The sequence below is a fragment of the Macaca mulatta genome, chromosome 18 (genome assembly GCF_049350105.2).
Source record: "Macaca mulatta isolate MMU2019108-1 chromosome 18, T2T-MMU8v2.0, whole genome shotgun sequence".
NCBI classification, from domain to species: Eukaryota; Metazoa; Chordata; class Mammalia; order Primates; family Cercopithecidae; genus Macaca; species Macaca mulatta.
The window spans coordinates 71,514,145-71,538,014 of record NC_133423.1 but is presented as its reverse complement, the minus strand read 5'-3'; the positions used below and the strand labels follow the sequence as shown (position 1 = coordinate 71,538,014).

At 37.3% G+C, this 23,870-nt stretch overlaps 1 protein-coding gene across 2 annotated transcripts in view; it reads right to left on the bottom strand.

Annotated features, from left to right (window-relative positions):
• USP14 (ubiquitin specific peptidase 14) overlaps positions 1–23,870 on the bottom strand; it is a 56,694-nt gene that overhangs the window by 8,748 nt on the left and 24,076 nt on the right. For both annotated transcript variants that reach the window (XM_015121597.3, NM_001266739.1), the window contains 8 exon segments: positions 13,919–13,977; positions 9,642–9,772; positions 8,714–8,794; positions 8,279–8,364; positions 7,064–7,178; positions 3,122–3,187; positions 2,877–2,969; positions 1,646–1,774 (listed from right to left, as the gene is read on the bottom strand). In XM_015121597.3, coding sequence (XP_014977083.1) covers positions 1,646–1,774; positions 2,877–2,969; positions 3,122–3,187; positions 7,064–7,178; positions 8,279–8,364; positions 8,714–8,794; positions 9,642–9,772; positions 13,919–13,977 — 760 coding nt within the window.

Sequence of the window (23,870 nt, the reverse complement as noted above, 5' to 3'; positions counted from 1 at the left end):
AAGAAGCATTTCACAAAAGAGGATATACAGATAGCAAACACATGAAGACATGCTCAACTTCATCAGTCACTAGGGAAGTGCAAAGGAAAACACAGTATCACTATAAACCTATCCAATGGCTGAAATGAAAAACAGTGACACCACCAAATGCTGGTGAGAATGCAGAGAAAGTGAATCGGTCACACCTTGCTGGTGGAAATATGAAATGGTACAGCCACTCTAGAAAATAATTGGCAGTTTCTTGAAAAACTAAACATGCAACTACCACGCAATCTAACAATTGCATTCCTAGGCATTCATTCCAGAGAAATGGAACTTACGTTTACATTAAAACCTGTACACAAATGTTTACAGCAGGTTTATTCATCACAGACAAAAACTAGAAACAATCCAGGTGTTCTTCAACAGGTGAATGGTGAAGCCGATTGTGGTAAACTCAAACCAGGGAATACTGATCAGCAATGAAATGGAAGGAGCGACCAATATGCATTAACACCCTGGAAGAATCTCCAGAGAATTATGCTGAGTGAGAAAGGTTATATTAAAGAGTGGAAGAGTTTTTACTTCGTTTGTGTTTTTTTTTAGAAACAAGGTCTTGCTTTGTTATGCAGGTTGGAGTACTGTGGCACAATCATGGTTCATTACAGCATTTAACTCTTGGCCTAAAGCAATCCTCTCATCTCAGCCTCCCAAGTAGCTGGGACTACCTATGTATGCCACCACATCCAGCTGATTTTTTTAAATTTTCATATTTTGTAGAGACAGGGTTTCACTATGTTGCCCAGGACAGTCTCGAACTCCTGGCCTAAAGTGATCCTCCTGCCTCAGATTCTCAAAGTCCTGGGATTACTAGCGCTAGCCACCATGCCTGGCCAACTTTCTTGAAATGACAAAATTATAGAAATGAACAGGTTGGTAGTTGTCAGGAATTAAGGGTAGGGCAGAAGAAAAGTGGCTCTGTGGCAATTACGCAGGATCTTTGTGGTGATGGAAATGTACTGTATTTTGATTGTATCAAGGTCAACACTAGGTAAGGTTTTATGCGAAGTACTTTGAGGAGATAAGTATAAAAGGAGTATGAGCTACAGATTATGGGGGGAAAGAAAATATTAAGCTTATTCTACCACAAAGGACTCATTTACTCTAAGTAGAGTTCCTGTTTCTCATGCTAAAATACACCTAAAGGCCTCTCTGGGAGGCCTAGGCAGGCAGATCACCTGAGCTCAGGAGTTCAAGACCGGTCTGAGCAACATGGCAAAACCCTGTCTCTATCAAAAATACAAAAAATTAGCTGGGCATGGTGGTGCATGCCTTGGTCCCAGTTACTTGGGAGGGTGAGGTGGGAGGATCATTTGAGCCTGGGAGGTTGAGACTGCAGTGAACCTGGGTGACAAAAGGAGACACTGTCTCAAAAAAAAAAAAAAAAAAAAGGAAAATAAAACACATGCAAAACTTTAAAGACCTGCACCGATATATGGAGGATGTGTATACCTGCTAATTGTAATACAGATTCATCCATTTTTATTAATACTATACAAAGTATAGTTCTGAAGGAAAAATGAAGCAGGAAAAAAAAGAGAGTAATTGCTGAGCACTGATGGGAGATTAAGATACTAAGATTAGAAAGTCAGCAGTAAGAACCTACTGTATTTGGCTGCTGATTCACTTTTTTATCTTCTAGATCCTTGAATTTGGATCGAAAAGACACCATTTTCTCCTGAAGTTCTGGTGTACACAGTTCATACATATCCAACATAAGAGGAAATTTAACATCCTATATACAAACAAAAAACATGTGTAAACACATTTATAAAGATACTTAACGTATCACACATCTGAAGTAATGCTTTCGTAATTCAAATACAGTTGAAAATAAAAATCTGTGAAAATCACTTGGAAATCTGCAGTTGAAAACCTCTTAAGAATGCCTATTTTTAAGAATGATCTGGTTCTAACTTTTTTAAGGTGAGAAATTTTCAAAACATGTTTTTCCATTAAATACTCTAACCCACAAAACCAACCACAGAGGAAGTACCAAAATTTACCTGAAAGAAGAAACATCTCACAAATACTAGACAAGCTGCTGTGAAAATAATGGATCTCCCAAACTGGAATAAACGTTTTTTTTTTTTTTTAAGTTTGAAATACAACTTTACATAGAAATAATAGTCATATAGTTCAATAGCTTATAGTAGTATATATTTAAAGTATACAACACTAGATACTTAAAGTACATTTAACCTTCTCTTCTCATACAATGCTAAGTATATTCGAAAATATACTAAGAATTTAAGCTCAAAAGGCTAAAATGATAGGCCCCTCCTGGGACTCTATGGAGATGTAGCAGAACTACAACTCAACAAAAACAGTTGGTTTCTGAGGCTGGATCCTAAATCAAGGGATTACAATTTAAGTACTCTTTGGGCACCAATGATTTTCTCCTTTCACCTGAAAGAAAGGAACCACCTAGAATATAGTGCAGAGTGTTATCACTCCCTACCTCAGGCCCTTCTCCAAGCTACTGAATCAGTATCCCTGAAGCTGAGGATGTGGTCTAGGGCACTATTTCTGCGTAGTGCAGGAGAGTCATCAGAATTATATGTGAATCTTTTGAAAAATATAATATCCTAGGCCCCACCAAAGACCCAGATGTTTGGGGGTGAGGGAGAAGCCAGGCGTGTGTACAATTAAATATAAAAAAAAATAGATCATTCTAATATACATTCATAGTTAAGAATCACCTGTCTAATATTAGTATCTCCCCTAAATATTTCAAAGAACCTAACTATTCCTAAAGGAATAATGAAAGCAATTGTAAGTTAGCAATTACCTTCAAAGAATTACATTTCTTATACAAAGTAAAGTTCATTACTAACCTTAAGAACTTTGGCATTCACAGATTCCTTCTCTTTATAAAAAAATCGAACCATCTGAATGGTCAAGTAAGCAGGTAGCCGGCTGATCTTGGACTAAGGAGAGAAAATGGAAAGAAATCCAATTACATCAAAATACCATACAAGTTTTAATTCTTCAGTGGTAAAAATTAAGACTGGATAAAATTAATTAACTGGAAATATTTCAATGAAGTAGAATTTGGCTTCGAAAGGAATGCATAACTTACAGATTTGATATACAAGGCATTTCTTTGCAATGTTGGAGACTGTTTGGTGATTTCTTCCTGAAGTCGCTAAAAAAGAACATAACAGAAGACCAAACATTAGTTTAAAAAATTTCTGCAATATAGAATCACACCACTAAGCCTTTTAAAAACTAGCACCACTTAATAGGCAATATACAGTATATCAATGGGTTTATACCACTGAAACACAATATGATGACAATATGGGAAGACTTCCAGATACTGTTCAATTCTTATAAGGCATCAAATAATTTACGCTGTTGTGGACTCCTCCCGAGTGTAAATACTGTTTGATGTTTTTTAGTTATGCCCCAAATGATGCTTAGATTCAGAGAATTTTATATTGTATTTTATATAACAAAGCTCTGTCATTCCTGTTTATTATCAGAATATTCACCCTAGAGGAAAATTAAGAGAACCCAGGAAACTCTTGTTCTTTACATTTTATGCATAAAAGCCAATAAGCACCGATCAATTATTGTTAAATTTGAAAACAGTCATAACACAGAAACCCTCTTTTAACCTAACAGATGTGGGAAAGCCTTTAGCTACTGCACATATCTTAACCAGCATGATCACCTTTCCACTTCTTACAGCCTGTGTAACAATGAAAACGGTATTTATCCCTCTGGGCATCATTTGGAAAAGGTGGTAGTGGTAATCTATGTTATAGTGCTATTGTTAGAATTACAGTCAGCACATGTAGAAAACCTGGTAAAATATTTGGCATATACTCTACATTTAACAGTCACTACTATTTCTTTTTTTTTTTTTTTTTTTTTTTTGAGGCGGAGTCTCGCTCTGTCGCCCAGGCTGGAGTGCAGTGGTGCGATCTCAGCTCACTGCAAGCTCCGCCTCCCGGGTTCCCGCCATTCTCCTGCCTCAGCCTCCCGAGTAGCTGGGACTACAGGCGCCGCCACCACGCCCGGCTAATTTTTTGTATTTTTAGTGGAGACGGGGTTTCATTGTGTTAGCCACGATGGTCTCGATCTCCTGACCTCGTGATCCGCCCGTCTCGGCCTCCCAAAGTGCTGGGATTACAGGCTTGAGCCACCGCGCCCGGCCCAGTCACTACTATTTCTAATGTTATAGAAAAAATTAGCACTATTTATGTGCTCTGCTTTAAGAAAATAAAGAAAAAAGAAATTAGAATTAAAATAACCTACTGGTAATGTTTAAGCATGTTACACTTGTATAATAATTTTTTAACATCTGATTTTTTAAAATTACTAATCATTACAAAAGGAATCACTGTGGAGTAGCTTTTTAAGTTTATTCAGCAGCAAAGCAGTAGAGAAACGAAGCCAAATTACTCAAGAATTATCAGAACAAAAGATAAAACATCTTAAAAGTTATAAAGGAAGTAAATACATTTTAGGAATACATGTTTTTCAAGAAAGTATATGTGGTGAAATCTTAATATTATCACCAATACACTATCATCTAGACCTTCTGGGTATGTTCGGTTTTCCTATACTTTTACAAAATTGTGAAGAAAATACCATTCCGGAGAGTCCCTCCCAAAGCACTCCACTCCACACTCTCCGATGAACACTGAGACTTCATTTGCTGGTAAATCCTGAAACTTGCACATCATGACTTACATGGTTTGACTCCTGGGGGTTAAGTACTTTTGTGTTTTTAAATGAATTTCTCTTAACAGTCACCATGTTCTTATCCACGCTGCCTCAAAACTCTCCCCTCAGTATCATAAGACAGAACATGACTCACTCTCTCTTCTTATGTCCATTTACCAACCCTTCCCCTGCCAAACTTACCCCAAACTGTAGATGACAGCCCCCAGACAACAAATCATCTTGTTTATCAACATAATCCAGGTCCCGCTTCAGTGTTTATCAACCCAACCCCTCTGCCCAAACTAGGCCTCTGCTCTGCACAGAGGACCTATTCCAATGCCTCATCATTTTTCACTGACTTTTCTTCCTTCAAGACTTCTGGTTAGAGGAGACAGAAAAGAGGATCAACCAAAATTTTTAAATATTCTGCCCTCCAGGCCCTTCTTCAAATATCTAGATGCTGCAACAGCTCTTTTATTCATGATTTATTTTTCATACAACTGTGTTTAGGAAGAAGCTAACTTAAATTAAAATAAACAATCCTGGCTGGGCAGTGGCTCATGCCTGTAATCCCAGCACTTTGGGAGGCCGAGGCGGGCGGATCATGAGGTCAGGAGATTGAGACCATCCAGGCTAACATGGTGAAACCCTATCTCTACTAAAAATACCAAAAATTAGCCAGGCGTGGTGGCTATACTTGGTATTTTTGTATACCAAATATAGTCCCAGCTACTTGGGAGGCTAAAGCAGGAGAATCGCTTGAACCTGGGAGTCAGAGGTTGCAGTGAGCGAGATTGCGCCACTGTACTCCAGCCTGGGTGACAGAGAGAGACTCCATCTCAAAAAAAAAAGAAAAAAAAGAAAAAAAAAAAGAAATAAAATAAAATAATCCTAATTATCAGAGATTTTGAAAGTGAAATCACATGAACTGCAATTTGAAAACTATTAAAAGATAGCACTTCAAATGGGGAGATCCTTCAAGAGATATACATGTCCCCAAAGCATACCAAATTAGTAAGTCAGCAAGCAAAACCATATGTTTTATCCATGGGCTTATCAGCAGAGTGGAAGCCAACATTTTATGTGAGTCTGCATTCTTTAGTATGGCACTGGAAAAGCAGCACTAACTGAATAACGAAAGAAGCGAGTTCTAGTTCTGGCTCTGCCAAAAGCCAGTTAGGTTATTTAAATTCCAGGGCCTCAACTGCAAGACAGTGCAATGGCAGAACAACTACATGCCCTGATTTGCACAAAAAAATCCCAGTTTACACTGCATAATTACTAACATACCCTCATTCACTCTCCACCAAAGTGTCCTAGTTTAGACAATACATTATATGATCACCCTTAATGGTTAAGAGCACAAATCCACAAACAACCCTATAGTTACTCTCATTTTCATGTAAGAAAACAGAAGCTTAGATTAAGTAATTTTCCTTAAAGTTAATAGTTCAACTAAGTTATTGGGCCCATGAAAACAACTAACTCTAAGGAAAAATTAAATCTTAACATGTATATTATTCAACAAACATTTCTTGAGTGCTTTAAAATAAAGCAAGGTACAGCACAAAGCACTAGGTGCTTCTTCAGTGTGAAGCAGGAACATCCAGTGATTAAAAAGTGAGATGTCCCAATATTTGTTAGCATATGCAACCATGTCAATAATGCTTTTGTTTATGAAATGAAAAGCTAGTTGAAGTTTGTTTGATTTCTGACTACACAGTTGATTTTGATAGTGACAATAATTATGTTCTACAAAGTCACCACAAGCACTGAATCAGTGAATACTGAACCACTGCTCCTAGGGGAAATACAGGATTAGATTCCGCCAACCTTTGATCACAAGATTTTCATCAACCAATCAATATATAACCTTGTTTTATGTGTGTTTCTGTTTAAAGACACCTTATTTCACATACTGTGTTGATTAAATAACATTGAACTCAGAGCCAACAGCACAACTCAGGCCCAACTGAAGCTTCTCTAACATGTGTATTTTCTCAGTAAGGCACATCACAGCCTTCCCACACTTAGAAACACTAGACAGCACTCAGTCCTATGCTTGGCGGGTCATCTTAAACAGTGAAATAACCAATAAAAAGCAGAAATTAAAAAAAAAAAACCGGTGCTAACATTCCTGCTAAAATGGTATTTGTTTACCAAGCTGAAACAAGACGGCCAAGTACTTGTTTGACCTCAGATGAGACTGTGTGTATTGGGCAACTCAAAATGCATGTTGCTCTGCACATGTCTACAAATGACCATTAAAGCCCAGCGAATAATGACTTTGGCTTACTTGCGAATGTGGAATTCACAAACAACAAGGATGGACTGTGATTGTCCTTACCAATTTAAGTCCTGTAAAAAGATACTTGACTTCCTGATTGATAAAACAGCTAAGCTGAAGTTGATTTTCCTTTCCTTTGGTGACTTCTTCTTCTTCAGATTCTGTACATTTCATGCTTTGTAAACTAAGATAAGGAATATGCCAACGGGTATTCAATTTGTTATATACTCTTGAATATAATACATTATCCTAATTCCATTAAAATTAATAGTATCATTCATTGGCATTTAAAACATTTTAGTCTCCCAATAAAGATTCATTTCAACATACTTAAGAATGTTCATTTGGCTACCAACAATTCTATAAACAACAATGAGTAATAAATGTGTATTAAAAGATAAACTGCAATAAACTCTGAACTATAAACTGGTATTTAGTGTGGTCTTATAATGGTCTTAGAAGCCCAAAGGTACATAAACATAATTTTTTTCTAAGATTTTCTAACCATGACCTAGAAAACAGTACTTTCCTGATTCATGTTTTATTAACTGGTTCAATCTCATGTATATAGTTGATACACACCATTTTATACAATTAAAAAATTCTTTATTTTAAAAGTTATTATTAACAGTCACCTTGACATATAAGAAATTAATTCTTTATAAGGTGAATGAAAATGAGGTAGACTCTGCTAAAGATGTTCTTAGGAAAAAATAATAAATATCCTTCAAGAAATAAATTAGAATAATTATATTAATCAAAACATAATGAATAATCCCATTATCCTTCAAGGTCACTCCAATAGGTATACTTTTCCAAATTCCTCATTTCCATTACTGTATTTTTTTAGGCATAAAAACCTCTGGGCTGGGCGCAGTGGCTCACACCGGGAGGCCAAGGCGGGTAGATCACCTGAAGTCAGGAGTTCCATACTAGCCAGGCCAAGAGGGTGAAACCCCCTCTCTACTAAAAATACAAAAAATTAACTGGACATGGTGGCATGCGCCTGTAATCCCAGCTACTTGGGAGGCTGAGGCAGAATTGTTTGAACCCGGGAGGCAGAGGTTGCAGTGAGCCAAGATTGCACCATAGCACTCCAGCCTGGGCGACAAGAGCGAAACTCTGTCTCAAAAACGAACAAACAAAAAAAAACAAAAAAAAAAAACCTCTGAAGAATTTTTCTTCTACCCACCACCAATCAATCAGCCAATGATGCTATTTATGTCAATTCTAATAAGGTAGATAGTCTATACAAATCTTGGCTCATAAGGATACGTAGTTTCAAACTCAACACCGAAGAACTGATCAATTAAACTTTTCTTTTTAGAAGGTGTCGCTGCCGATGCAGATGAAGAGTCTGTCTGCAAAAAATTAAAATAAAAATTCCAACTTTATATAAATATTAATGTATATTTTCTTCCACACAATTCAGTTTAGTAATACATATTTTTTTAAAATATAGTCCCTTAATGTAAAATCCTTCAAAAAACATTACAAAAAATCACCAATGAATTAAGTTTAATAAATAATACATTAAATGTAAATGTCGTATGCAAGCTTCCAAATTCTGACTACAGATTGAGCATCTAAAGTATTTAAATACACATCTACCCATTAAGATGAACTTATTTTAAGCCTTTGCGGGGAAAAAAATTAAAAAAAGAATCAAGATATAATGAAAGTCTATAATCACAAATATATTTCAATTACCTCTTTAACAGAATCATCCTCTATGGCTTCCAATTTCTGTTGCAATACTCGCATCATTTGTATCCAACATTCATTAGCATCCTGTAATGTAAAAAAAGACAAAGTAAGTAATCCTGGCAGTGAATGATCTACAAAATTCTTCCAAAATAATCACTGTCTCCTAGGCAAGAGAGTGGTTTCCTTCTTTAAAAATATTAAGCCAAATAAGAGATATGATCTTCCAAAAAATAATTCTAGAATAGCTTATTCATTCAACAGACATCTGCTGAGCTCCAATTTGTGCTAAACACTGTACTAGATACTCAGCATAATAGCAGTGAAAATATAAAATTCAAGTAGAGATAAGGGTTATGAAGCGAAAAAAAAGCAGGATGGAAACAGTAAGTGATCAGGGGAAGGGAAGTGTCCTATTTCAACAAGGTCATCAGGGAAAGCCTGAGGCTTTGGTCTTGGAGCCCTGAGATCTGAAGGAGGTGAGAGAGCTGGTCTTGTACTTGTCTGACAGCCAAAGGAACAAGAGCAAAGGCCCTGCAGGAAGAGGGCACTTGAAGGGTTTAAGGAAGCCTGTGCAGCTGGAGAGGGGCAGGCAACTGGCAGAGTGGTAGTGATGAACTCAGAGAAAAAGCCAGGGGCTAGAGGATTTAGGACTGCGGTAGAAATCACTAGGGAGTACTGAACAAGGGGCCAACATAATCCTATCTTCATTTTAAAAAGGACACCATGGGTTGTGTAGAGAAACTGCAAAGGGGCAAAGGCAGAAGCCAGATGATCAGTTAAGACTACTGTTGAGGTTCCAGGCAAGAGACAGCCCTGGCATGAACTAGAGAAGACTGATGTTTATATTTCGAACTATGTTCCAATAAGTATGGTAAATGTAGGAAACCTAAGTTTTACATTTACAGAATGAAAAATACCTTGCCCTAATTACCTGTTGAAGATACTGTCCTTGTTCACCCTTCTCGGCAAACTGTGGGAAAGCCATGTGCAAAAACTGCAGTAGAATAATAGGTGGAATACTGGAAGAAGTTTTATCCATGGAATCAAACAAATCTCTAAGGGCTTAAAGACAAAGCAAACATTGCCTTAGTAAAATAGTCACATACTTAATACATGCGACTGTAAATTAATTTTAATTAATACAAACAAAAACCTACTTAATTTTTTTTTTTTTGAGACGGAGTCTAGCTCTATTCCCCAGGCTGGAGTGCAGCGGCACGATCTCGGCTCACTGCAACCTCCACCTTCTGGGTTCAAGCAATTCTCCTGCCTCAGCCTCCCGAGTGGCTGGGATTACAGGAGCATGCCACCATGCCTGGCTAATTTTTGCATTTTTTTAAGTAGAGACAGGGTTTCACCATGTTGGCCAGGCTGGTCTCAAACTCCTGACCTTGTGATCTCCCCACTTCAGCCTGGGATTACAGGTGTGAGCCACCACACCCAGCCGCTTAAATATTTTTAAGTGTATCTACTCTGACAATTGTTGGACTCTCAACAAGAAAAAAAGAAATCATTTTTAAATCTTAAAGAATTCACCAGAAGACCTTACAAAGCAATCACTAGTTGTAAACAACTTCAGAGCCCTGCCTCTCTCTTTCTTCTTGCCAGCCTTTGTATTCCCAAACAAAGCAGGGTGTTTTAATTCAGTACAAAGAACACATAACCTCTGTGTAGGGACCAAACAGGCATAATGTAATCGTTCTGCTACTCTGCCAAGATCAGGACAGCAGGTCACCTCTCCCCACTTACCTCCCTTTAAATCTATAATTGGTTCTCATCTACTCAACTCCTGGAGATTTAAATCTGGGTCGTTAAACAGCTGACTCTACTGGACAGCTAAGAACCAAAACTACTAATAATTTACCTTCTTCAGAAAACCTTCTTTCCACTTAACCCCTCTCAGCAGCATGAATCTCACAGTCATGGACTAGTCTGCTCTCTTGGAGTTCGAACCATTTCTCCTCTGCTGACTTCCTAGTGATCATACCTTGCTCTGCTTCATGTACAGCAAAACTCTTCCTCTAGCTTACCTCAACTTGTATGTTTTATTAATACCCAAGATGTGAAATGTCACCTATCATTATTATACAGACTGAACCCACCAAATACCACAGCATCTTAGCACAAAGCAGGGGCTCAAAAAAATGTTACTGAATAACAAAACTGAACACAATGTTTAAAAAATATTTTTGGAGGGAAGGCTGAAATTTAGGCATCACTACTAAGCTAATTATTTTTTAAAATAAAAGCCTACATTTTAATAATACTTTATATACTACTCAAAAACAAACAGATGATTTAAGATCTAGTATATACCATCAACAGAGCATCTCAAAAGTATTTCATCAGTTTAAAAGAAAAAGGTCAAGAAGAAATGTAGATTAAAAGATACTAGTAAGACATAACAACTAAATGCAATGTGGGATCTTAAATTGAATCCTGAAGCAGGAAAAAAAATTTTTAATGGACAATACTAGGACAGCTGGCAAAATCTGAATAAAGACTGTATTTTAGAGTACTGTGTGAAACTCCCAAATTCTAAAAAAAAAGTTTGTTTTTTGAGACAGTGTCGCAGTCTGTTGCCCAGGCTGAAGTGCAGTAGCACAATCTCAGCTAACTGTAACCTTCGCCTCCCAGGTTCAAGTTATTCTTGTGCCTCAGCCTCCTGAGTAGCTGGGATTACAGACATGTACCAACACACCCGGCTAATTTTTGTATTTTTAGTAGAGACGGGGTTTCACCATGTTGGCCAGCCTGGTCTCAAATCCCTGGCCTTAAGTAATCTGCCCGCCTCAGCCTCCCAAAGTGCTGGGATTACAGGCATGAGCCACAGCACCTAGCTCAGATTCTGAAAATTAAGAATTATCTTGTGGTTATGAATGTCCTTATTGTTAGGAAATACATACTGAGGTATTCAGGAATAAAACACCTGATGTCTGGCACCTTATTCTAAAATGGTTCAGAAAAAAATTACATGAATAACGGAAAAACGAGAAACCAAATGCAATTAAAAGTTAGTAACTGGTGAATTCTTACAACTTTTCTGTAAATTTAGATGTATTTCAAAACAAGAAGTTAAAAAGTCAAGAAGCAAAAATGTAAAGAACAGTATTTTTCATCGCACCAATACTATTAGCCGCATATATGATGCTGGAGAAGCTGCTGAAATTCTAAATTATTCTAAGATACATAAGCTGTCAAATGAAGTAGATATAAACGATCACACTTTCTCATTAAAAACTTCAACAAGTAAGTCTACTTTAGGAAAAAAGGTTAGAGTAAAATCTCTCTAACTGCAAATGACACAAAAGAAACCTGTTTATAATATCAAAAATCAATGGTTGACAACAGTGAGATAACACTTCATACTTCTTGGATGGCTACAATCAAAAAGACATATAATACTAAGTGCTGGTAAGGACACGGAGAAATCCGAACCCTTATACCCTTCTGGGGGAAATGTAAAATGGTGCAGCTCCTTTGGAAAATTCTGGCAGTTCCTCAAAAGGTTAAATACAGTAACCATATGACCCAGCAATTAATTCCACTCCTAGATACATACCAAAGAGAAATGAAAGCATTTGTCCACACCAAGACTTGTACACGAATGTCAGGAGTATTTGTAATAGTCAAAAAGTAGAAACAACCCAAATATCCATCAATGATGAATGGATAAATGATATGTGGCATGTCCATACAAGGCACTCTTATTTAGCAATAAAAAAGAATGAAGTACTGATACATGCCACAATGTGGATGAATTCTGAAAACATTATACTAAGTGAAAGACACCAGTCACAAGAGACTACACATTATCTAATTCCATTTAGTACAAAAGTCCAGAGTAGGCAAATCTAGAGAGAAGGAACACACAGACAAATGTTTGGGTAGGGCTAGAAACAGGAAAGGAGGCGACTGCTAGATGTTATGAAGTTGCTTTTTGGGATGATAATGTTCTAAAGTTAACATTTTAGTAAAATTTGCACAACTCTGTGGATAAACTAAAAAACAATGAATTATACACTTTAAATGGGCAGAATTTATGATATGTACACTATGTCAATAAAGCCATTAGAGAAAGAGTTAAAAAAAAAAAAAATAAAAGGCCGGGCACGGTGGCTCAAGCCTGTAATCCCAGCACTTTGGGAGGCCGAGATGGGCGGATCAGGAGGTCAGGAGATCGAGACCAGCCTGGCTAACACGGTGAAACCGTCTCTACTAAAAATACAAAAACTAGCCGGGCGAGGTGGCGGGCGCCTGTAGTCCCAGCTACTTGGGAGGCTGAGGCAGGAGAATGGCGTATACCTGGGAGGCAGAGCTTGTAGTGAGCTGAGATCCGGCCACTGCACTCCAGCCTGGGTGACAGAGCGAGACTCTGTCTCAAAAAAAAAAAAAAAAAAAGGCATGGCTGTAAAACCCTATTGACCTAACCCAAAGACTTAACAGTATTAAAATGTCCAAAATTATGTGAGGGGTATATTCTCTTATGCAATGAAGAAACCAGTTATTTCTATCCTTTAAGATTACTATTTCTCCTCATACACATCACTTCTTTTTTTTTTTTTTTTTTTTTTCGAGACGGAGTCTCACGCTGTTGCCCAGGCTGGAGTGCAGTGGCGCGATCTCGGCTCACTGCAAGCTCCGCCTCCCGGGTTCCCGCCATTCTCCTGCCTCAGCCTCCTGAGTAGCTAGGACTACAGGCGCCCGCCACCGTGCCCGGCTAATTTTTTGTATTTTTAGTAGAGACGGGGTTTCACTGTGGTCTCGATCTCCTGACCTTGTGATCCGCCCGCCTCGGCCTCCCAAAGTGCTGGGATTACAGGCTTGAGCCACCGCGCCCGGCCACACATCACTTCTTTACACCAATACTCACTAAGACCTCTTTTATAATGATGCATTGATTGTGATAAAACCCGTCGCTGGCTCTCCCCAGTCAACCCCAAAGATATATTACACAAATCAAACCTGAAGCCAAAATCATAATTTAACCAAAAAAATCCAAAGATTATTTTTCACAAAGGACAGACATCACTGATTTATAATCTGGATGACAAAATAAGTACCAAGTTGCTTAACTTAAGTATAACGTACACTCCAAGCTTAATGAGGTGATGTTTTACAAAAGACATTCTGGAAACTGCAAAGGATTTTGAGTGAAAAATAAAATGTCTTACTCCTATTAAAAAGTAGTATATTTAGAATACAAACCTGCAGTAATATACTGCGCTGAAGCCATTTCCCCTGAAGCTCTTAAGGCACCTGCATACCTAGGAACATTAAAGCAGAGTTAAATAATAGAATTCAGTTCATTCTAACACTCAAATGGGAAGCAGCCAGTTAAAAAGGAGTTATTACGACACCCTCAACTGCAAGTCCCGCGGAGTTGTTCCCACCTTTCCTTTTCTTCTCTCCTGGTCTTGCATTATATGGAGAAAAAAAGGAATGCTGAAAAGGGAATTTAGATGGAGACTACTTTAAGCTCCTTCCCTTTGTCAAACGCATATAAAACAAACATTTTATTTTATTTTTTATTTTTTGAGACAGAGTTTTGCTCTTGTTGCCCAGGTTGGAGTGCAATGGCAAGATCTCGACTCACTGCAACCTCTACCTCTTGGGTTCAAGCAATTCTCCTGCCTCAGCCTCCCGAGTAGCTGGGATTACAGGCGCACGCCACTATGCCCAGCTAATTTTTTTATTTCTAGTAGAGACAGGGTTTCACCATGTTGGCCAGGTAGTCTCGAACTCCTGACCTCAGGTGATCCACCCACCTCAGCCTCCCAAAGTGCTGGGATTACAGGCATGAGCCACTGCACCCAGCTAAAACAAGCATTTTCTCAAAGTACTGTGAAACAAAACTATCCATTAATTACAAAGAAAATAAAATAACACAATCTCTGAAATAACTTGGAAGAAATAAGCATTAGATCAAAAACATTCAGCATTAGCTTGCTGTGTATCGTTAAATAGGTCACTTAAGGTTTCAGGTCAGTTTGCTCATCTGAAAACTGAGGAGCTTCTATTAAATGATTTCTAAATTCACTTTCAGCTTTATGATCCTCACTTAATTTACAAACTGGCCATGCAAAGGAAATATTCAAACTGCAGTCGTTACTCACACAAAGTCTTATGACAAAAGCTCAGAAATTATCATTCAGTTAATATCAAACATTGAAGTAGGAGGGAGACTGCATATGCACTATGATTAAACTATGTGTACACACTATACACCCATTAGAGTGATTAAAATTAAAATTTAAAAAAAACTAGTATCACCCAATATTGGCAAGAATGTGGAGCAATCAGAATTACTGATCTAGTCAATAGTAATATGAATGGATCTCCAAGCTAGATACGGAGTGAAACAAGCCAGAACAAAAGAAAAGCACAACCTGTAGGATTCCATTTATTTTACGTTTCAGAATGTGCAAACTAATACGAAATCAGTAGTTGCTGGAAGTGGGTGGAGAGAATAAGGATTAACTGAGAAAAGGCACACACAAGAATTTTCTGAGATAATAGAAATGTTCTATACTTTGACAGGCAAATGGATTACAGAGAATTTGCATTTGTCAAAACTGATCAAACCAAACACTTAAGATATATGCATTTCACTAGATGGGAATTATATCTCAATTTAAAAAGCAAAACCTCTATGCTTAGGTAGTATGAAAGAAATCACAGAAAGTATTGTGTTAAATTGTATTCAACTGAAGGGTTTTGTTTTTCCCTTTTTCATTTGTTTGCATCTTTCGGAAACTGCTGTGACTAAACAAACTTTCTTAATTTTTCAATAAACAATAATTCACAATAATGCCTGAATTATGTGTGTTAATTTTTAAAAACCTGAAAATCATTAAATTTCCCTGTTAATACATTTTAGCAACTTCTTGAAAGGCATTTTTGAAATTAAAATGAAGTACTAATATAGCAGACATATCCCAGAACATCACTTGGGAATGTAATTAGCTATATAATTGCTGCTGTTACTGAATTTTACTTCTTGTTATAGGGTAACATGAATATGTAACTATTTCTACATTTATGGCAAAGATAACTAATGAATTATCAACCTTTTTTTTGTAACTAAGAAAAGTCATATGTAATTTAATATCCAAAAAACACTTCCCATATTAGAGCAATAAAATGTAATTCCTAATTAATGTAAAACCATCTATTAAGCCAAATAACATTAACACTGAAGTTTATAAAGAAAAACTTAGAAAAAGAGAAACTGACAGAAATACTGAGAGGTTTTACAGTCAAAAGTACTGAGAATCTTTCCTTATCTCTGTCAAGTCGATATATTAAAAGTACTGATATAAAAAATCTGAACATAATAAAATTAACCTAATGTCTATTATACTTTGACACCTACAAAGAGAGGACATTTTGACTTTTCTAGTCCCCATAAAATATTCAATCATACATCAGATCAAAAAGACAAACTCAAATTTCCAAAATAGGCCAAATCCTTACCCATGGTGAAATAAAATACATTTATAACATATGCTTTCATATATGCGTTTCTAAATCCACTGGCTAAGTAACTTGGCTTAAACTCTTGGGGGTGGATGTGGAACAAATGAAAAGCACATATAATGCTAATGAAAATACAAATTGGTATCTCCGTTTATAAAACTGGTTGGCAAAACATATCAAAACTGAATATATACATCCCTTTATGACCCAGCAGTTTCACTCATATATATTTTGTGCATATGCATACATACTCATATACACCCAAGAGAAACAAATGCATGTGCCCAAAAATGTACTAGAATATTCAGAGCATATTTTTTCATAATCACCAAAAACTGAACATAAACCAAATATTTATCGACAGAAGAATGGATGACAAATTGGTAGTATAGCACACAATGGAATACTATACAGCATGAATAGAAATGAACCACCAATACACAGAACATGGATACACTAAACATCACGAGCCAGACCCATTAGCCAGTCATCAGCCAGACAAATGGGCCCAGTTTGTACACTTCTGTTCACAAAGAGTTCAAAATTGGTAAACTGATCTATGAGATTAGAAGTCAGGATAGTATTTCCAATTTGGAAAACATAAACAGTGGTAGTGATTAAGATCTGTGAGGGGATTTTTAGAGTGCTGGAAGGGTTCTGCCTTTATTTTGGGTACATGGATGTGTTCACCCTGGGACAATTCATTGAGCTGTACACTTACAATCTGTATACTTTCTGCATGTTATAATTCAATAATCAAAAATAAATGGGCCAGGCGTGGTGGCTCATGCCTGTAATCCCAGCACTTGGGAGGCCGAGGCAGATGGATCACGAGGTCAAGAGATCGAGACCATCCTGGCCAACATGATGACACACTGTCTCTAATAAAAATACAAAAACCAGCTGGGCGTTGTGACACGTGCCTGTAGTAGTCCCAGCTACTCATGAGGCTGAGGCAGGAGAATCACCTGAACCCAGGAGGCGGAGGTTGCAGTGAGCCGAGATCGTGCTACTGCACTCTGGCCCGGAGGTAGAGTGAGACTGTCTCAAAAAAACAAAAAACAAAAAACAAAAACTGGGCTAAAAGGAAAAGATAACAGACTTTCTAGTGGTTTTTGTTAACATTTGAACAGCCTCATCTAACAAATAGAGAACAAGCAAAATCTCAGAACTAAATGCTTTCATTACTACACAAGAGTAAGTAAACAATCCAAATATGAAACTTTAAGTTAGAAAATAGACAATAAAACAAGCCTAAGGTAAACAGAAATAAGAAAAACATAATACAAAAAGTAGGATGAATCAGACAAATCAAAAAATTGAATGAACAAATCTAATAGCCAATTCTTTGAAAGCTAAAATACAAATCTCTAGCAAGATAACACAAACAAAGGGAGGAAAACACAAATAAAACAAATAAAAAATAAAAATACAAAAAAAAAATACAGGTCCAATGGTAGAATAACTCTTAAGCTGAAATAATTTAAAGACAGGACAATTTTGTAGGAAAATATAAATTCCCAAAACTAACTTTAGAAGAGAATAAGTACATTTAAAATACCCCAAAGGCCAAGCACAGTGACTCGCGCCTGTAATCTTAGCCCTTTGGGAGGCCAAGGCCGGGGGATCACCTGAGGTCAGGGGTTTGAGACCATCCTGGCCAACGTGGTGAAACCACATCTCTACTAAAAATACAAAAAATTAGCTGGGCGTAGTGGCGGATGCCTGTAATCCTAGCTGCTTGGGAGGCTGAGGCAGGAGAACCGCTTGAAGCCAGGAGGCGGAGGTTGCAGTGAGCCAAGATCACGCCACTGCACTCCAGCCTAGGCAACAGAGCGAGACTGTCTCAAAATAAAATAAAATAAAATAAAATACCCCAAAAAAGCTGAGTGCAGCCAATTTCATGGGCAAGTCTTTCAGCAGCAGATCAGTCCTATAAAAATATGAAAGAAAACAAAAGTTCCAGGAAAAGACAGACATAGAACTAGCATAACTCTAACACCAAACCCTCACAAATCAAAAAAAAAAAAAAAAAAAAAAAAAAAAAAAAACCGGCCAGAGGGAGACAGAATGCTATACATCAGTCTTAGTAACAAATGACCCCAAACATCCTTTTAAAATGTTCCAGCAAATTAAATTCAGCACTATATATTGAAAGAATACGAATGCATCAGGAATACAGTCTATTAGGCTAACTATTAACCTAATGTATCACAAATAGATCCAGTAAGAAAAATCTTAGAACTAGGTCAACAAACAACATTTGACAAATTAACATATATTTCTTATTTTTAAAACATCTCCAGTAAACAAATGATGGAGGAATACTTTCTTAACATTCTTAAGAATATTTCCACCAAACCTGAGAGGAGGACAAGAAGAAAAAAAAAAAGAAAAAAAGAATATTTCCACCACATGCAAGGTCAATATTTAACCCTAAAACACAACAATCTTATTAAAATCAAAAACAAGAGAATTCCACAACCATCTACTATTTAACACTATGTTAAAAGTTCTAGCCAGTAAAACACAAAAGAAACACGAAGTAAACTGCCTGAAATAGACAATACTAACCTGAGTAATGGATTTGATTACCTATTTAGAAAATCCAAATATTAATAGAAAATAGGTCTTATTTCCTCATAAATATAAATATCATAAATAAATCATAATCATAAGTATCATCATAAATAAAATGTGTTTTCAGGGTAAATAAATGTGTTTTCAAGGTAAATAAAAAGTATATTAAAATTTTCAAAGAATATAAGGTATTTCAGTATTAGGGGAAAGTACACCTTGGAACCATGGAAATCTGATATTTGAAATTAGTATGCCTGATTTCTTCCCATCAGCTAGCAGGGACAATAACAAAATGATCAAGGGAAAATTCATCTAACAGTACAAAATACAAAAATTCAAAACAGCTGGAAATAAAACACGTGAAAAAAATCCATCTTACTGAAAGTCAAATAAGATCTGGAACAATGGGGGAGACAGCCTATATTCCTGATGGGAAGGCTAAATATTGCAAAAATGTCAATTTATCTGAAACTTATGGTTTCGGATAAACATTATGGTCAAAATCCCAAAGGTTGACATTCTCACTATATATCCATTTAGAGGGAGAAAGGTGTATTGAACAACATGACCATGAAGTTCAAAGAGATACAAAATATGGGTCAAACTATCCAGTAATACATTGAAAGTAAGAAGGATGCATTACTATACACCAGATGGTTAAAATGGCATAATACAAACACATATAAGAAATCAGATCTCAATAAATAAACCCAATTAGAAAATCTAGGACCAGGTCTCAAAAATATTTAATAATAATACATACAATAAAAGATCAATGTGTATCAATATACTATGAATGGTAATTGGAGAAAAAAAGAGAAACCTAGATTGTTACCTTGTAAGAGAAATGTAAGTCACCAACAAACTCACCAGTAAAAAGTAGTTCAACCTTACCAGTAATCAAAAAATATTTATCATTATAATATTTTACTTTGATGAATATGTACAGAATGTAGCATTCATATTTTTCTACCTTTTGGGATAACAATTGCCAATATCTAAAAGGTCAAACTATCCACTCTAATTTATTAACCCACCAATTCCATTTCCAGAAATTGATCCAAAGAATCCTATGCATCAAGATGTACTGCAGAACTGTTAATATGTAAGCATAAAAACAAAGACGTGAGCACAAATTTAAGACTGTTCGAACTGGTTATAAAAAACACATATACTGCTACACATATGTTTAAAGAAAAAACCCAAGTATAACACAAATTTTCATCCCTTTCTCTTTTGAGACTGAAGTCTCACTCTGTCGCCCAGGCTGGAGTGCAGTGGTGTGATCTCGGCTCACTGCAGCCTCCGCCTCCCGGGTTCAAGCAACTCTCCTGCCTCAGCCTCCCCCTCCCAAGCAGCTAGGATTATAGGCCCCCACCACCAAACCTGGCTAATTTTTGTATTTTTAATAGAGATTGGGTTTCACCATGTTAGCCAAGCTGGTCTTGAACTCCTGACCTTCAATGATCTGCCCGCCTCAGCCTCCCAAAGTGCTAGGATTACAAGCATGAGCCACTGCTCCCAGCCTATCTCTTTCTTTTTTTAAGAGACAGGGTCTCATTGCATTGCCCAGGCTGGAGCGCAGTGGCATCATCATAGCTCACTGTAGTTGCAAACTCCTGGGCTCAAGCATTCCTCCCAGCTCAGCCTCACGAGTAGCTGGAACTACAGGTACACACCACCACACTCAGCTATTTCTTTTTTATTGCAGAGATGCGGGTCTCACTATGTTGCCCAGGCTGGTCTTAAACTTCTGGCCTCAAGCTATAGATTCAGCCTCCCAAAGCACTGGGATCACAGGCATGAGCCATCACATCCAGCCCAGGGCACATCTTCAATCTGTATGAATTAAATGTATGATGCATTTTCATCATATCCTGACATAAGGGCTGAGAAGATGGCTAAGAAAAAGTGAGTATCAACTATGTAGACTTTTCTGTTATTTAAAATTTTTTTGTCAAGATCAAGTGGAAATCAATTACTTAGAATGAAGATTTGTGTGCCAGATGTGGTGGCTCACACCTATAATCCCAATATTTTGGCAGACCAAGCTGGGAGGATTGATTGAGGCCAGGAGCTTGAAACCAGCCTGAGCAACATAGCCATCTCTTGTCTCTACTTTAAAAAAAAAAAAAAAATCAGCTGGACATAGTGGTGCACGTCTGAGGTCCCAGCTACTCAGGAAACCAAGTCAGGAGGATCCTTGAACCCAAGAGGCCAAGGCTGCAGTGATCTGTGATCGTGCCACTCCAGAGCCTGGACAACAGATCAAGGGCCTGCCTCAAAAAATAAAAAATAATTTAAAATGTTTAAAATTTTTAAATGAAGATATGCCCTCAACAAGCTAAAAAGAAGAAATAATTTTAAGTAGTATAAGCAATTCCACACGCAATTTCACACAATGAACATATCCCCTAGACAGCTGTGAGATGAAATATGGGGCTTTTCTGTTCCCTCCGAGTGTCTCAGTTCTTGCATGCCTCTCATATGAGCATCTCACTGAACTGAATGAGACTCTAGTGTTTAAAGATAAATATTTTCAGCCGGGCACAGTGGCTCACGCCTGTAAACCCAGCACTTTGGGAGGCTGAGGCAGGCAGATGACTTGTGAGGAGTTTGAAACCAGCCTGGACAATATAGTGAAACCCGTCTCTACTAAAAATACAAAAATTAGACATGGTGGCACACACCTGTAATTCCAGCTACTTGGGAGGCTGAGACAGAAGAATTGCTCAAGCCTGGGAGGCGGAGGCTGCAGTGAGCTGAGATCACACCACTGCACCGCAGCCTGGGTGAGGGAGTGAGACTCTGTCTCAAAAATAAATAAATAAAAAATAAGGGAGAAAAAAAAAAGATGAAACTGGGTACGCTTTGAGAGGTGGGGCTTGCTAGTCTCCAATACAACAGATACGGCAATGTGATACTGTCTTTTGAGGAGTAATTTATAGAATTTTGGGATGATTTTTTGTAACATAATAGTTTTCACTCTAGGTTCTAAATTGAGAACCTAACTCCAGAAGTATGATGAGATTCTACTGTTGGGCGGCATTAAGCAAGCCATTTCAAACCTTGTTTTTACCTGTGGCTATAGTTCTTGGTCCTTACTGCCTCTTAAGCTAATCCAGTCTATTTCTCTTGAATACACTTTCCTTCTACTCTCCATCATTAAACATCCCACTTATTTATTATTTTCTTTTACTTTATTTTATTTTATTTATTTTATTTTTTGAGACAGGGCCTCACTCTATTGCCCAGCCTGGAGTGCAGTGGCAAGCTGATGGCTCACTGCAGCCTCGACCTCCCGGGCTCAAGCAATCTCCCACCTCAGCCTCTGAGTAGCTAGGACTATAGGCACACACCACCTCGCCTGGCTAATTTTTGTTTTGGTTGTTTGTTTGTTTTGTAGAGATGGGGTTTTGCCATGTTGCCCAGGCTAATCTCAAACTCCTAAGCTCAAGTGAGACACCTGCCTTGGCCTCCCAAAGTACTGGGATTACAGGCACGAGTCATCGCACTCGGAACCCATACCTCCCACTCTATAGAACCTGCCAAAGACAAGTTCTGCTAAGTATTTGTGAGGATGATCTTCCTCATCTCCAGCTGTAAAACACCTTTCATGGAATGTTTTTCTGTTCTTTCATTCTTGTTATCAGTTAGTGCCATTTTTCCAAAGACATACTACCATCCATGACATCTTGTATCAATTAGGTTACTAAGTGCACTCTCTTGAGAAAATTTAGAATTCAAAAACTACTTCTTTTGTTTGGCATCAGAGGTTGCTGTACCAAAAAAAAAAAAAAACAAAAAAAAAAAAAAAAAAAACTAAAAATAAAAACCAAAAAGCAAAAACAGTAACTTAAAAATAAGGAAAAACAAAAAATGCTTCTTTTGGTTTCAGGAAAATGGAACCACACAGGATGAAACCTCCCCTGCTTATAAAGAACTCTTTCCAAAACATAAAAGAGCGCTCTCCCAGGAGGAGCCTAAAAGGCATCCAAGAAGAAAACAGTGAAGAGGAAATCTTGGAAGCGAGCCAAGGCCATCTCCACCAGCCACTCCCACGGGTGCTAGCCAGAAAGCTACCCCAGCAAACTACCTATTCAGATAATTTGCAACTGAGACTTAAGGAAGAGAATATGATTGCATGATATGAGTACACAACCTTCAAACAAATGAGGGAAGAACAACCCTTACATCCAAAAAGAACAGAGTTAAAAGGCCAAACAAGGAAAAAAAAAAAAAAACCTTTAAACAAAAATACTTCAGAGCCTCAGAAAAATAAAAGCAGGATTTAGATCCAAAAATCAAGAATAAGGAGTTACAAAAAGAACAGAAGGTCATGATAAATAAGCAATGAAACAAAGCAGATGTATGAATCAGTAAAATGTAAGACAGAACTGAGGCATTTTCCTGGAGCACATCACATAAAATTATAAAAATTTAAAACATGGAGACAAGTTAGAAGACTAAAAAACAGATCTAGAAATTTTAATATGTATAAGAAACCAGGTAGAGGAGAAGCAGTATCTAAAGAAATAATGACCAAAAATGTCCTAGAGTTTGGGACAAGAGTCCTCAGACTAAAAGTGCTTACTGAGTACTAAATAAGATAAATAAAACCCACACTCTCACATTCTTGGAGCACGGGGGGAAAGAAAAAAAAAAAAAGAGAAAACCCTAAAAGCTACTAACAGAAAAGAATAAAAATCAAGACTGATGTCAGATCTCTCATCAGTAAGCACGGACACACAAAAATAGTGGAGAAATAACTCCCAGTCACTGAGGAAAAATGGCTTTGACCTAGACTCTTGCCCCAAGCAGTATTATCATCCAAGGATAAGAGGAAAGGGTAAAATAAATCAATATTTTGGGATATATATATAAAAGACACAGTAAGATTCACCAGGCAATTTTTAAAGCAAAATTAAAATAAAAACTGTATTAAAGAACAAAATAATAATCTTAGCTACCTAGAATTCAGAGGATAATTTGAATGTCAGTACTCTGCTTAAAATTTTCCAATGGCTTCTCTTCGTCCACAACACAAAGTCCACACTTCTTAAAAATGACTTCAAGATTTCTGGCTGGCCCCTGCTAATCT